At 41.1% G+C, this 14,640-nt stretch overlaps 1 protein-coding gene across 2 annotated transcripts in view; it reads left to right on the plus strand.

Annotated features, from left to right (window-relative positions):
* edil3a (EGF-like repeats and discoidin I-like domains 3a) overlaps positions 1-14,640 on the plus strand; it is a 136,153-nt gene that overhangs the window by 93,776 nt on the left and 27,737 nt on the right. For both annotated transcript variants that reach the window (XM_034091213.1, XM_034091214.1), the window contains exons 5-8: positions 722-903; positions 12,349-12,504; positions 13,580-13,724; positions 13,918-14,102. In XM_034091213.1, the coding sequence (XP_033947104.1) occupies positions 722-903; positions 12,349-12,504; positions 13,580-13,724; positions 13,918-14,102 (668 nt within the window). The remainder of the gene's footprint in view (positions 1-721; positions 904-12,348; positions 12,505-13,579; positions 13,725-13,917; positions 14,103-14,640) is intronic.

Consider the following 14,640-nt stretch of genomic DNA (forward strand, 5'->3'; position numbering starts at 1 on the left):
GAAATATAAAAAAAGCAAAATTAACAGTCTATTCGATTTACATTCCCAGAACCCCTTTCAGCATTTGTATGTCTCAAATTCTCTTAATGTGATAAGGATTGAGAGGTTAAAACAAAAATCTTGAACACGTAAGGCTAGTGTTTCTGTCTAATGATAGTGCTGTCATACCTTGATACTGCAGCCTGTAAAGTTTAAAGTTTAAAGCTCTAACAAATATTGATGACTTTGGGGTTGATGCTATCCAGTCCCAGCTGCTTGGGTGAAAGCCTAAGGGCTCTGTTACTAATGGAAGAGATAACGGAGCCACCTGTCCCTCAGGTGTGGACAGCATAAGGACAGAGACTAGTCATCTTGTTGAGTGAGGTGACGAGAGTGTCTCTTAATAATAAGAAAGACGCGAGACATGCTGGACAAATCAATGACGACCTCAAAGACAAGGACTTAGTGACAAGTCTTCACAAAGATAGGAGAGTGGAGGAAAAGTTTCTGTTTTAATGACCATACCTGATACTTTACAAGTGGAGTTAGACAGCTAGCAACTCTGACATTGAGGAGATTAATTAAAAACTGTATTGGAGTTCAAAGTTACTGACATAAAAAAATGCAGACATTGTGGTATTTTAAGAAATCTATAAGCATCGCACAGACTGGGTTGCACTTCATTGTGAGTGCTGAAATGACATGAAGGCTCATCTCTTTCTCTCTCTCTCTCTTCACTCAGGATGCTCTGGACCTCTCGGTATGGAGGGCGGTATAATCTCCAACCAACAGATAACAGCCTCTTCCACCCACCGCGCTCTCTTCGGCTTGCAGAAGTGGTACCCATACTTTTCTCGCCTCAACAAGAAAGGACTGGTGAATGCCTGGACGGCTGCCGAAAATGACAGATGGCCATGGATCCAGGTAAAGTGCAGTCACACACAGAACACATGCAGAACACACAGTCTGAATTATATACACATGCTATTGTCTTGTTTGTGGTGGCTTTAAATTGTTGGATTGAAGTTTACTTCCAAATAACATTATTATTTGTAGTTGATGGTTTAATGAAATATAATAATGTGACAGTAACGTTTATTTCTGAACCATTAAGTGATGTCACACACATCAATCTATTCCATCTAATCCACTGTGCCATATCTGTTTTAAAGGTCCCCTATTAAACTGTTTTTCATCAATATATTAGATGTCTCAGATATATAAAAAACATGTCTCTGAAGTGTTTGGCTTGAAATACCAATCAGATAATGCTTGGTATCATCCCATAATCCCCTCTGTTTCAGCCCTGTTTCAATGTGCTGATTCTCTGTCTGTTACTTTAGATGAAAATAAGGAGCCCCTCCCCACGCCCCTCTGAGAGATATTTGGTTACAAAGAACACAATGGTGCTCTAGGAGCAGATTCAGGCGATAAGGGGGGGGGGGGGGGGGGGGTGATTGGCTAATGGTTATACAAGCCAAAAAAAAATCGTTATGACATCACAAAGTGGCCAAAATCTGATCAGCTCATTTTCAGACATGTTTTTATATAAATGGATCAGGACAAAAAGAGAGAGAATCTTTTTCCTTTCAGAATCTCTTTACACAGAGGGGACACATGGTGATGTAGAAGAGACATGAACAAGTGGATTTTGCACAATAGGTGACCTTTAACGTTTAGTTGTGTCATTCTCAAAGCTGAGGCTACAATGGCACTTTAATATGTTGATGACTTAATGCACTGATGCTTTCTCTTTGCTTCGTCTTATGCAAATCACTCTGCTGTCAAGATGAAGATTTGATGTATCATTTAGCTTAACACTCAACAGTATTTTTTACGGTTATATTATCCCCCCAAAATTGAACTAAGCTTGAAAAGGCAGTCTCTCATTTTGACATTTTTGAATACCTCCGATCAAAAACCTAAGTATTGTGAAATGAAAAGAAAAGTAGTGAACGTTGATACAGCGAAGTCTGCTCCTACTCAGGCTATGAGAAGATGACCTGTGCCATCACACACATACTGTAGATTGTATGGTCGTTCTGAAAACCCAGAACCTATTGCTTTACTTTTTATGGGCCTCTTTTAATCCTAACAAATGTCTTCCTCATATAATTGTATCCCTAGGAATAAGGATATGTTGTAGGTCTCATAGCATTAAGCAATGATTAAATGACGGCATGGAAGCCGTTGCAGCTCCTACGCCTATAATGATCTGGCTCCAGTTAATAACCTATGTATAACTGATTGTCTGGATTTATTTTGAGCATATAGTCATACGTCATGGTCTCGCACTGAAACGGCTGTTGCATATTCAGTAGAGCAAATGTCAGATGGTATTGTTAAGATAAATAAATCTACCTCCAACTCTGAAGTCTCGGTCTAGTGCCGAAGACGCACTAATACAACAGATGAAAAATATTCCACTTAAACATATTGACAAATTGTTAAATAATCAATCACTTAGCTTGTTGATTAATTAACTTTTATAAACACATGTTTTGTTTCTGACTTGTTACGTGACTCTTACTTTTTGAGTCACTACTGTTGTGACAGAAATGCTGACAGCAACCTTTGAAGTGGGCTGTTATCAGATACATGATCCGCGGACAGTGAACCGGGACCCAATGTAATAGAAAACCAAACTACAGCGTGACAGTGTGATGAAGGAAGTGAAGTTGTACCTTACAACAAGAGAAGAGTAACATTGAGAGAAATGGCTTTGGATACAGCCAACACGAGTAAGAGAAAAGGAGCTGTGCACTTGGAGAGGCTGAGGAGAGCGGGACATAAAACATTCAGGCCGTGTGTTTGACTTTAATGAAGCCACGCGGGATATTACGCAGGACGCTACTATAGGCATTGTGTGTTTCTACAGAGGGCCCGGATAATTGGGACGTGAGTACAGGTGTACAGTCCTGGCAGTGTTTTGGGATTATTCTAAGGAGTAAGCAGGGTGCTTTTGTAGTGCAGAGCGATGACTGCGTTTGAATGTCATGTGAGATATGTTATACTGACAGATGACAACCCTATCAAAACGCGGATCAGATTATTCTGGCTATTTGTGAGGTTTTCTTTGGTGCCGTATGCTTCTTTGAATGTCAGTCAGTGTTTGCTCTCTCAACACAAACACAGAGAATCATTCTTTGAATAATACATCATAGAAGAACCGACGGAGCATGCATTCGGCGTACATGTTTTTGTTTGTGTTAATGTTTGGTTTTGTGTGCTTGTGAAATGAGCTTGCTACTGTTCACACATCTATGTATTGTCAGAATATGTTTTCACATTCCTTGCCACGACTAGCTCACACATAAAATTGCATTTGAACACTCAAGGGAAATTTGCTGTCGGTTTGACCAATATCAGAAAATATATAGCTCCAGCCAGCTGCGCTCGAAGAATGAAACAACCCAAATCACTTGTGACGGCTTGGAGGGTCCACACATCGTTTAATGGACGCTAAACTTTTAATGACATAATGCTCAGATGCAGATGCATTTTTTATCATGGCCGGATGTATATAAATAACCTGCTTTGAGTCTTACTCTGTGCCTGTCTGTCTCTTTTCATTCCATCGTTCCACATTATTATTAAAGCATTTTACAAATCGCAAATCAACCAATGCTATTTATGAAAATGTATTCTATAATAATAACAGCACTACGGCCGTCAATATTACTTACATTAAGCCTTTACTTTCATACATAAACAGCATTTAAAGAAGTGTAATTCTGCATTTTTGCACAACATGTTTGACTGGTTACTCTCAATATGATACCAACAATGATTCTTATATAAATAGGAGTCATGAATTAGGTTCATAAACTTAATCCTAATGCAGCTCTCAGATCTGGGCTGATGGTTCAGGCCATGTTGAAGTGTTTAAAGGTCTCCTATTATACTGTTTTTCATCAATATATCATAGCTCTCAGATATATACAAAACATGTCTCTGAAGTGTTTGGCTCCAAACACCAAACAGATCATTGTAGCATTACCCATAATCCCCTCTGTTTCAGCCCTGTTTCAAAAGTGCTGATTCTCTGTCTGTTAATTTAGATGAAAATAAGGAGCCCCTCCCCACGCCCCTCTGATGCCCCTTTCACACCAGCGCTTTTTCAGCTCCGGCTCGGAGCCGGAGCCTAAAAAGCGCCGGTTTTTCCTGTTCACACCGCAGCGGCGCCGGCTCTTAGCTCCGGAATTGTCGGTCTAGAGGCAAGAGCTTCGGAGCTAAGAGGTGGCGTCGCTTACGTCTCTCTTACGTCGAGGCGTGCAGGAAACTAAACCCACCTCCCCTGAACATGGGTCGACTGTCATGCCTGCCTACAAGCAGTAGTGCCTATAAACACACTTTATAAAGTCAGGCAACACTAACCAGGCTTCGTGTGATTCTGTTTATTTGTACCTTACTTTGACCATCCGTTCGCTGTTATCGATCATTGTGGAGAGAGGCAGACGTGTTGTTTTGTATTATTGCAGCTATCGGATGCAAGTAGTCAGTTTAGCTTCGGTTGCTATGCCAACATCACCCGTTTTATACCAGAGAAACTTTCATAACAGCGTTGTGATACCAAACAGTGTCAATTCAGACTGACACACATTCACTTAGGCTAAGGGGAACTGGGGATATGCATCAGCTGCTTGTGTGAGTCGGACAGTGAATACTTTAGAGCGGCCGCTGCAGTGTGAGCTAACCGGGAGCTAACGGGAGAATAAACTCCCGTGGAAGAGCAGCACTGCAGCGACGTGCAGAAACACATTAATAAACAATGAACCACGGCACTCTGGAGCAAAGTTTAAGGTTGGAGAAGTCGTTATTCAATTTATTCTGGCTTCGTGTGATGAAAAGCAACACGATCATCGACCCGACGCAGTTCCCCGTTGTTGTTGTTGTGAGCGCCGTAATGGCTGCCGTTGGGGAGCAAATCAGCGATGTAAACGGTGACGTCATGACGCAGCAGGGGCAGCTCTGGGGCGCCAGTGGGCGGTGTGAACAGAGCGGGAGCAGAAAAGGGAAACCGGAGCTGAATCAGAAAAGCTCCCGCTCGGAGCTAGAAAGGGAAAAGCGCTGGTGTGAAAGCCGCATGAGAGAGATTTGGTTACAAAGAACACAATGGTGCTCTAGGAGGAGATTCAGGTGATAAGGGGGGGGGGATTACCTGGTTGCTGATTGGCTAATGGTTACACAAGCCAACACATCGTTATGACATCATAAAGTGGCCAAAATCTGATCAGCTCATTTTCAGACAACTTTTTATATTTTTCAGAATCTCTTTACACAGCATGTTTATGTATAAAAGACATGAACAAGTGGATTTTGCATAATAGGTGACCTTTAAAGGTTTGCAATGCCCCCATGATCAAACATAATGATAGCATGATTCATATTGCTGGATATTACTCTAAGGTTGTGACTTGGTTTGGATTATTGTATGCCTTGTTCTTGTGGGGGTATTGGTTGACTCCAACAATGAGTCGTCGGTATATCAGATGTCCTCTGACGTGAAACTACGGTGCACAATAGAGATCATACAGCCATTTTTCATCTGTTTTAGAAAACAGTCAACGCACAAAACATTTTGCAGCTTTGGCTTTTGTTTGCTGTAACTCAACATGCCTTGCTATAATCATGATGAAAATGTCCCAGTCATTGCTATACTTTACATGTTATCTGAAATGGCCAGTGACAAAATTACTGTTGAAAAGCAATATATAAAATGATGTATAGTGTACATAACTGATCCAGGACATAATCAGATCCAGGATGTTGCCATTGGTTACATGCTGAATATCTTCACACAGCATTGACTATTGTTTTAAGGGAAAGCAGGTTAAATCACACCTTGTTTTCCAGAAACAAAATGAGAGAACAGATATTACTTGATCTAGAAGTTTACTTTGCAAGCTCATGCATTTTACCCGCTACACTGTATGTCTTAGGAAAAAGGCAAGGGCGAACTGGTGAGAGAGTAAAACTTCAGAGTAAACTTCTTCTAGCTCACACATAACTAACACACAATACTTTAATTATTTTTAATGAGACGTTTTTATTCTGCACCTTATTAAAGACCTCTAGGAAAAATATACACAGTGGAAGAGAATCACGCTGATTTGTCATACTTAATTACGATAATAATTCTCAGTAAAGATATAATACATTACATTACATTACATTACATTGTATTTAGCTGACGCTTCTATCCAAAGCGACTTACAATAAGTGCGTTCGACCAACAAAATATAAACTTGAAGAAAACAGAATCATATAAGTACATCAGGCTTCATAGAGCAAAAACATTTCAAGTGCTACTCAATGGCTTTAGATAAGCCAGCCCTTTATTAGTATATAAGTGCTCTGTTAATAGTTCTATCGCTCGAAGTGGAGTCGAAAGAGATGAGTTTTCAGTCTGCGCCGGAAGATGTGCAAGCTATCTGCGGTCCTGATTTCAATGGGGAGCTCATTCCACCATTTTGGAGCCAGGATAGCAAACCCACGTGTTTTTGCTGATGGGAACTTGGGTCCCCCTCGCAGTGAGGGTGCAGCCAGCGAGCTGTTTGGTTGATGCAGAGCGGAGTGCACGTGCTGGGGTGTACGGTTTAACATGTCCTGGATGTAGGAACAGGTCTCCCTTGGAAAAGAGATCAATGATCTCAATGGGATTTTATCTGTATAAATAAAGGTTTGAAATGAAATGAAATGAGGAAGGGCCAGATCCATTCGCAGCATGGTACGCAAGTACCATTGTCTTGAAGTGGATTCTAGCAGTTACCGGAAGCCAGTGAAGTGAGCGGAGGAGCAGAGTGGTGTGGGAGAATTTAGGAAGGTTGAAGACCAGACGAGCCGCTGCATTCTGGGTGAGCTGCAGAGGTCGGATGGCACATGCAGGTAGACCAGCCAGGAGGGAGTTGCAGTAGTCTAGGCTTGAGGTGACGAGAGCCTGGACCAGAACCTGCGTGGCTTTCTGGGTCAGCTGGGGACGCATCCTCCTGATGTTGTAAAGCGTGTATCTGCAGCAGCAGGTTGTAGCAGCTATGTTTGCAGTGAAGGACAGGTTGTTATAATACACATATATTACAGAGCAAGTTAATTAACCAGCAACATATAATCATAAAAACACAAAGTAAATAATACAACAAACATACATAGATTAAGTATAAATGAAAAGTAATATCAGAATACAAATAAAATCACATATTAATTTGTTTTTTTAAAACTCTGACATGATGTGAAACATCTAGACTTTGAAAAATGAGAAGGGATTAAGTGTCATGCCCACTGAGTAGTGGGCATACAATAAGTGAGATGTCATCTCAATATGAGTTAATCTTGCACCTGTGATTGCAAATAGGATTTAATTACATTTGATTTTAAAAATATGGAACATTTTCAAGATTTAGATTTAGGTACAAGACTTAAAATATCATGAACTAAATATGTTGTCTTGTAATCTTTAACATCTCAGTGTAATTTGTGTGCAGTTTGTTCGTGCCGCTGTCGCAAAGACGACCAAACACTTACTATTTTCCTCAGTTACCAACAACAACAACAACAACAACAACAACAACAACAGAGATGGTTATTACATATTTTGTATTAGTTGATTTTTATAGTAACAAGCAGACCAATCTCCTTGTTCATATTTCATCAGCAACTTGCCTACTGATTGCATCCTGGCTACTGTCAGAAGCAAGAAATCACCACAAGAACAAAAAACATTTATTTTCCCTAAAAAAGCCAGTCTTAGCGCTATGATAAAGGAAAAACAAAGGGCAGCTTTTGTTATGTACTGATTTAGATTAGTAAATGGTACATTTTATCAGTCCTCTTTGCTTTCTGTACCCCCTTTATAAACAAGGGTATTTTGCTTTTGGTAGAATTGTTTTATTACCTGAGGGGTGAATTATTTGGTTGAATGTTATTTGGTCATTTGTTGAGTAGTGAAATGCTTTCCTATAATAATGCAATGTCTATGTGTCTGGCTTTTATTTTGAAATGGAAGAACTGAATGAATTGAGCTGTAAAGCACTGCTGTTAACAATGTTGAAGCAAAAGTTTCCTGTCTTGTTTCAGAATATGCTGCGTCCTGATCTTCAATTGAAAAGCCAATCTGTGTCATGATCCTAGTGTTATGTCACGATTTTAGTTTTGTCTGTCTTGTTATGGGTTTTATTTTGTAATTCTGTCTTTCCTGTCTCCCTCAATGTTGGTCACGGTCAGTTTTTGTGTTGTTGCTACCTTGTGCTACCTGTGTTTCATGCCATATCAGCTCTTAAAATAAAGCTCGCTTTTTGTTCCTAGACCTTTTTACCTTTTTTGTATTCTGCATTATAACAGAATGAAATGCAGAATACAAAAAAGGTAAATAGGTCTAGGTCTTTATTTTAAAAGCTGATGAACAAAAACATGACACGGTAGCACAAGGTAGCAACAACACAAAAACTGACCGTGACCAACATGGAGGGAGACAGGAAAGAAACTAAAATCGTGACATAACACTAGGATCATGACAATCTGTATCCAATCCAAACACAAAAAGTGTATCTGTTCTACAGCTATTTATTTAAAAAGTTGTCCCATGCCATTTTAAGCATTTTAGGTTATGAATTTCCAACGATGTCTCACTCAAACAAATAAATGCATCACTATTAGCGCTGAGGTGACGGACGTATGTTTCTGAGTGGTCATTAAAAATGTGAAGAATCACCCCAATTACCCCGGCCGTGGCCTTTTAGTGACAGGCCTTCTAATCAGTGCAAGAGAAAACGGTGGGGAGCGAAGAAATGCTGTGAATGAGAAACAGTGGGTCGTAGCAGCTCTGAGACTCTAAGAGGGGCCCTTATGTATAATTAACTTAATACATCGGCTTAAGTATGTCAACAATCTGCGTAATTGAGGCTTGTCTCTACATGTGGAAATTAGAAAGGATATCAACACTGACAAATAATTATTATGCATTTCTCCATCGGGTTTTGACAGTAAAAACATGCTTTGTGAACATAAACAGCTCTTTCTTGTGCTGGATCTGTAAGAGCCAGTACTCGGGCCTTTAATCTGCTCAGGAGATACCGTTTTGTTTTGGACACGCAGACTATAACTCGTGGGCTCAGACTAAGTGCTTGTACGGTGGCCCTGAAGTGCAAGACACCACAGCATTTCAGAAAACACCACAGCATTTCACAAAACACTACAGCATTTCAGAAAACACCACAGCATTTCACAAGACACCACAGCATTTCAGAAAACACCACAGCATTTCAGAAAACACCACAGCATTTCACAAGACACCACAGCATTTCAGAAAACACCACAGCATTTCAGAAAACACCACAGCATTTCAGAAAACACCACAGCATTTCACAAAACACTACAGCATTTCAGAAAACACTACAGCATTTCAGAAAACACTACAGCATTACACAAAACACCATAGCATTTCACAAAACACCACAGCATTTCACAAAACACCACAGCATTTCACAAAACACCACAGCATTTCACAAGACACCACAGCATTTCAGAAAACACCACAGCATTTCAGAAAACACAACAGCATTTCACATTGGACGGAAAGGGTATTCCTTTAGGGAGAACACTTCTTGTTTGTGATTGGACAGAGCCAGCCAGAGAAGCACTGCTGTGATTGGTTGTTTTTGCTGCCAGTCAAGAAATGACACTTCGTGATTGGTCAACACCCGACAGCGAAATATGTCCCAACCATGGTCCCACAACGTATGGTCCCAACACATCAGCCGTTAGCACACACTCGGATCTCACAGCTCCTCATATCTGTTCAGAAACTGGACAAAAGTTAAACATGTACAAACCACAGACTGTCTATGTCATGGCGAATACAGTCGCTGCTTTATTTATGGCTGTATGACGTTGTTGTGTGGACGGAGCAGCAACAGGTTAGTTTAGCCTGATGAATCCGATTCAGAAAACACGCATTTTAAAAGCTTTTCGCCTGCCGTCTTGTTTGCAGACTTGTCAAAGCGTTAATTCATGGTTTTTACTAACTGCTATCAGTATGTAGTTACTTCGGCATCACTTTGAAACGTGTATTACAATTAAATCACGGTCAAATATGTTCATTTTGTTGTAGGATTTACATGGAGATACGCCCCGTCCCCTCTCCAGCGCCTCTTGTTTGAATGACAGCATTGACAGGAGCAAACACAGCTGACAGCCGCGGTGAAACTCGAGCGATTAGACCGATGCAATGCGAATATTGGGTGGTCTACCATAGTATTTACATGGAGATAAGCCCCTTAAAAACCATGAGTTAATAAAGCATTAATTCTGTATTTACTCCTGTCATTCAAACAAGACGCTGGAGAGGGGGCGGGCCGTATCTCCATGTAAATCCTATCGGAATCGGATCCATCAGGCTAAACTAACCTGTAGCTGCTCCGTCCACGCTCACACAACAACGTCATACAGACATAAATAAAGCAGCGACTGTATTCACCATGACATAGACAGTCTGTGGTTTGTACATGTTTAACTTTTGTCCAGTTTCTGAACAGATATGAGGAGCTATAAGCTCTGAGTGTGTGCTAACAGCTAACGGCTGATGTGTTGGGCTAATCACAAGCGTCATTTCTTGACTGGCAGCAAAAACAACCAATCACAGCAGTGCTTCTCTGGCTGGCTCTGTCCAATCACAAACAAGAAGTGTTCTCCCTAAGGAATACCCTTTCCGTCCAATGTGAAATACTGTGGTGTTTTGTGAAATGCTGTGGTGTTTTCTGAAATGCTGTAGTGTTTTGTGAAATGCTGTGGTGTTTTGTGAAATGCTGTGGTGTTTTCTGTAATGCTGTGGTGTCTTGCACTTCAGGGCCACCGTATGCTTGAGATTTTACTCGAAATATAAATAGATATTGACTCACTTGTACATTTATTTCAAAATAATGCTAATATTCCTGAACCAGAAACTGAGCTCAAGCCATATAAATACCTGAAAGTGGTCGCAATATCAGTGAAAAGAGACTGCAATTTATTTTGGATAAGCTTTAAAATAGTTAATGTTCTTAACTTAAAATGACTTGACCTTGAGCTGTACTGCTCTACTTCAAGCTAGTTATTCAAATTCTCTTTGAGTCTACATTTCTTTCCTCAGCTTTGGCCATTTCAGGTTAATGGTCCTTTGGATAATACTCACTCAGTAGTGTATTATTACTTTACTTTTGGGCTGTGGCCATGAAACAGTAGAACACAGTGTTTCATATATAAGTGTCTCTCTCTCTTTTCCTGAAAATGAAGCAGCTTGTTGTGAACTTGTGAATGTAGTGCCAAACTGTGTAATGAATAATTACTATCACTGCTTTATTTGCTTGATCTCATTTGTCTCTAACTAGTGTGTTACAGTATTATCATGCTGTGATGCATGTGTTATCCTGCCCTACATTATTATCATTAATAATATTGAGTGTATAAAAATAAATTGCAGTGTGTGTGTGTGTTAGTGACTGTAAGTACAATGTGTGACTTGAACACAGCACCACTTCTTTGCCACCTCAAGCGTCTTTATATAACACAAGCCATGTGAAAAGAAAAATAACAAAAACACCTCTAGACTTTTCTTTTAATTGCTTTACCAAACTACGGGCCCTTTAGTAGTCAACCTGCAATGACAGGTGCATTACATAAACTGTAGAACAACATATATGAGGCATGTGTCACATCACTTATAATGTAGGTCTCTCAGGCCCATCCTGTAACTGGAAGGGGATTATTCAATTCTGGGTAACGACATGTGAGAATGGATTGAGATAAGGCAGCGCCAAACAACTGCATGAGTGTGATCCTATCAATCAAACAGGCATGGTTTGACATGTTCGAAAATCCCCTTGACCTTAAACATTTGAACATTAATTACAATGATACCATAACTTTAACCCTTATATATTATAGGAACATATGTGGAATGGCAGTGTTGTTGGAATAGACGCTATCAAAGTGTCAAAGCAAACCCTAAACTGTTGTTTAACACATCTATTGTCCTGAGATAATAATGATCCTGCTTTGTGTGCACTGAGCACACACACATTCATCACTTTGCTGTTTCTTACTCTTTCCTTTCCTCTTGGCTCTCCAAGCGGCTTGTCATTGGTACCATATTGACAGTCTGCACAGGGTTGACAGACTGGATCTAGAGCGTGAGGATTGATTAAATGTTCCATTCGATCACAGATTTTCTGAATAAGATGGATGGCCCTGACAGAAAAGATACAAAGGGGGGGACTTGATTCCCATGACTTGCGTGGGCACACTGCTCGTGCACACGCATAGACTAAGACGCACTCATTCAAACTGTCTGGAAATTAAGCAATAACTTCTCGATATTGTCTTCTTTTTACTCCACAGATAAACCTGCAGAGGAGAATGAGGGTCACAGGCCTTATTACCCAGGGTGCAAAGCGTATCGGAAGCGCAGAGTACGTCAAGTCTTACAAAGTAGCCTACAGTGATGACGGGAAGAGCTGGAGAACATACAAAGTCAAGGGCAAAGATGATGATATGGTAAGACACACGCGAGGACCCACGAACACAGCACATACACACCCATTGTCTTCTCGCCACTCTTTCTCTTTAGCCTCTCACCGTGCAATACACAGGCGAAGGTACACACATGCCCACACTCGCGCACGTTCACACACAGCGACAAGAGACTGTGCACTCAGTCAAGGACAGGGTGGAGGACATGATGAGATGGCTTTTTAATTAGCTAGCACACACCGGGCCCATCCTGCTGTCCCTTACCCCCCTCCACTTTTATGACTTCTAGATTGAATTGTTATACTATTTGGGGATGAAACAGCCACCAAATAGGCTACACAGCGTTCTATCATTCCTGACAGCAAACCACGGCCGTCTCCCATTTGGCGGAGCTCCGAATGACCCCGACTTCCAAACTTCCTTCAAATGTATTACACGGAACAATGAGTCTACTTGAACATCCTGGGATCTCAGTCTTGTGCTTTTCTTATATAGCTTTTATTCGGTCAAAATATGGCGGACAGAAAGAAACAATGTGAATGCTTGAGTGACTTTTTTTGAGGTGGATGTTTTAAAAATATAAGCAGACTGAGATAAATACCTGCCTGTGCGTGTGTTAGAGGCCCTGATCCTTGACCAAAAATAAGTTGGGGGGGTTTTGTTCACATTGACCTGCTGCCACCCAGTGACAGCTCCTATTTCCTGTATCGCATGAAAACACACCGCTCTGTCTCTCCCGTGCTTTCTCTCTCTCTCTCTCTCTCGCCCTCTCTCTGCGCCTCACACATGCAGTTCATCAGTCACTCAAATCACAGAGTTTCTGTCAGGTCATCTGCACAAAACTCTCCAGAAGGTATAGTGATATAATTGGGGCTATAATTTAAAACACAGCACTGTTCTTATGAATTATGGGCTCAAATGGTGCAGGAAATTGTCTATTTTCTCATGTAATTCCAGCTCATTGACCTTGAAAGACAGCAATTTGTTGAGTGTGAAGTAGACACTAGAGACAGCGCCAGATAGACTAAATGAGAGCAAAACTGATCTGTTATACCATCCTCCCCGCCCCCATCTGCTGTTATTTCATCCCCTGCAACAGATTTTCAGAGGAAATGTCGATAACACCGCTCCATCAGCCAACTCCTTCACCCCTCCCATTGAAGCCCAGTACGTGCGCATTTACCCCCAAGTCTGCAGGAGGCACTGCACCCTTCGCATGGAGCTGCTGGGTTGTGAGCTAACAGGTGGGTGAGATTCAACGTTTCACACACATTCATTATGAAATTATCTGAAAATCCACTGCACTATGCCTCCTGCATAGTTTTACCATGCTGCATTTTCTATGTGGAAACTGTAATGAAAATATACTCCTTTTTTTTGGAGGTAAAGCAATTCATGCGGTCAGGATGATTATAACAAATGTGTTGTTGTTGCCAGGCTGCTCTGAACCACTTGGTCTGAAGTCAGGTCATGTCCAGGACTACCAAGTCACGGCCTCCAGCATCTTCAGGACGCTCAACATGGACATGTTCACCTGGGAGCCTGGCAAGGCTCGGTTGGACAAACAGGGCAAGGTCAATGCTTGGACAGCTGGACACAGTGACCAGTCACAGTGGCTACAGGTAAGAAGATATCTGTAGCGAGATGTTAACTCTGCTAAAGTTACTACAGCGATTTGATCTAGCGCTAAGCAGGGAAATTAACTGACAGCTATTTTCTTGCAAAATTCACTCTGCTCAATACCAGCTCTTACCTCGCTGGCATCGTAATCAATGTTGTGTTCATGGTAATACATGACAAAAGTTAGACTCCCTTGATGTGTACGGTACAGTGTGAGATGTGAAAGGAATTATATTTGAAAATACAACCTCTCAGTAATTTTCTTAGAAACAGTCAGTAATAGATAGTCATTTCCTTTTTTCCTTATGCCAGCCCATTTGAATCCAACACCTACATTGCCTCTCTTGGAAGAGCTACCCCTATAATATTTGGCTGCAGCCCAGGTTTTCTTTCTCTATGAAAACAGCCAATCCATTTGTTTTCATTACAGTAGCTGATGGCTGAAAATGTCTCCTGTAAGGGACAAGACACGTCTCTAAGTGAACGCTTACACCCCAATCTTTCTGCTTAACAATATGAGCGATTGATCCAGACACAGGG

Source organism: Pseudochaenichthys georgianus, chromosome 9, assembly GCF_902827115.2.
Source record: "Pseudochaenichthys georgianus chromosome 9, fPseGeo1.2, whole genome shotgun sequence".
Lineage (NCBI taxonomy): Eukaryota > Metazoa > Chordata > Actinopteri > Perciformes > Channichthyidae > Pseudochaenichthys > Pseudochaenichthys georgianus.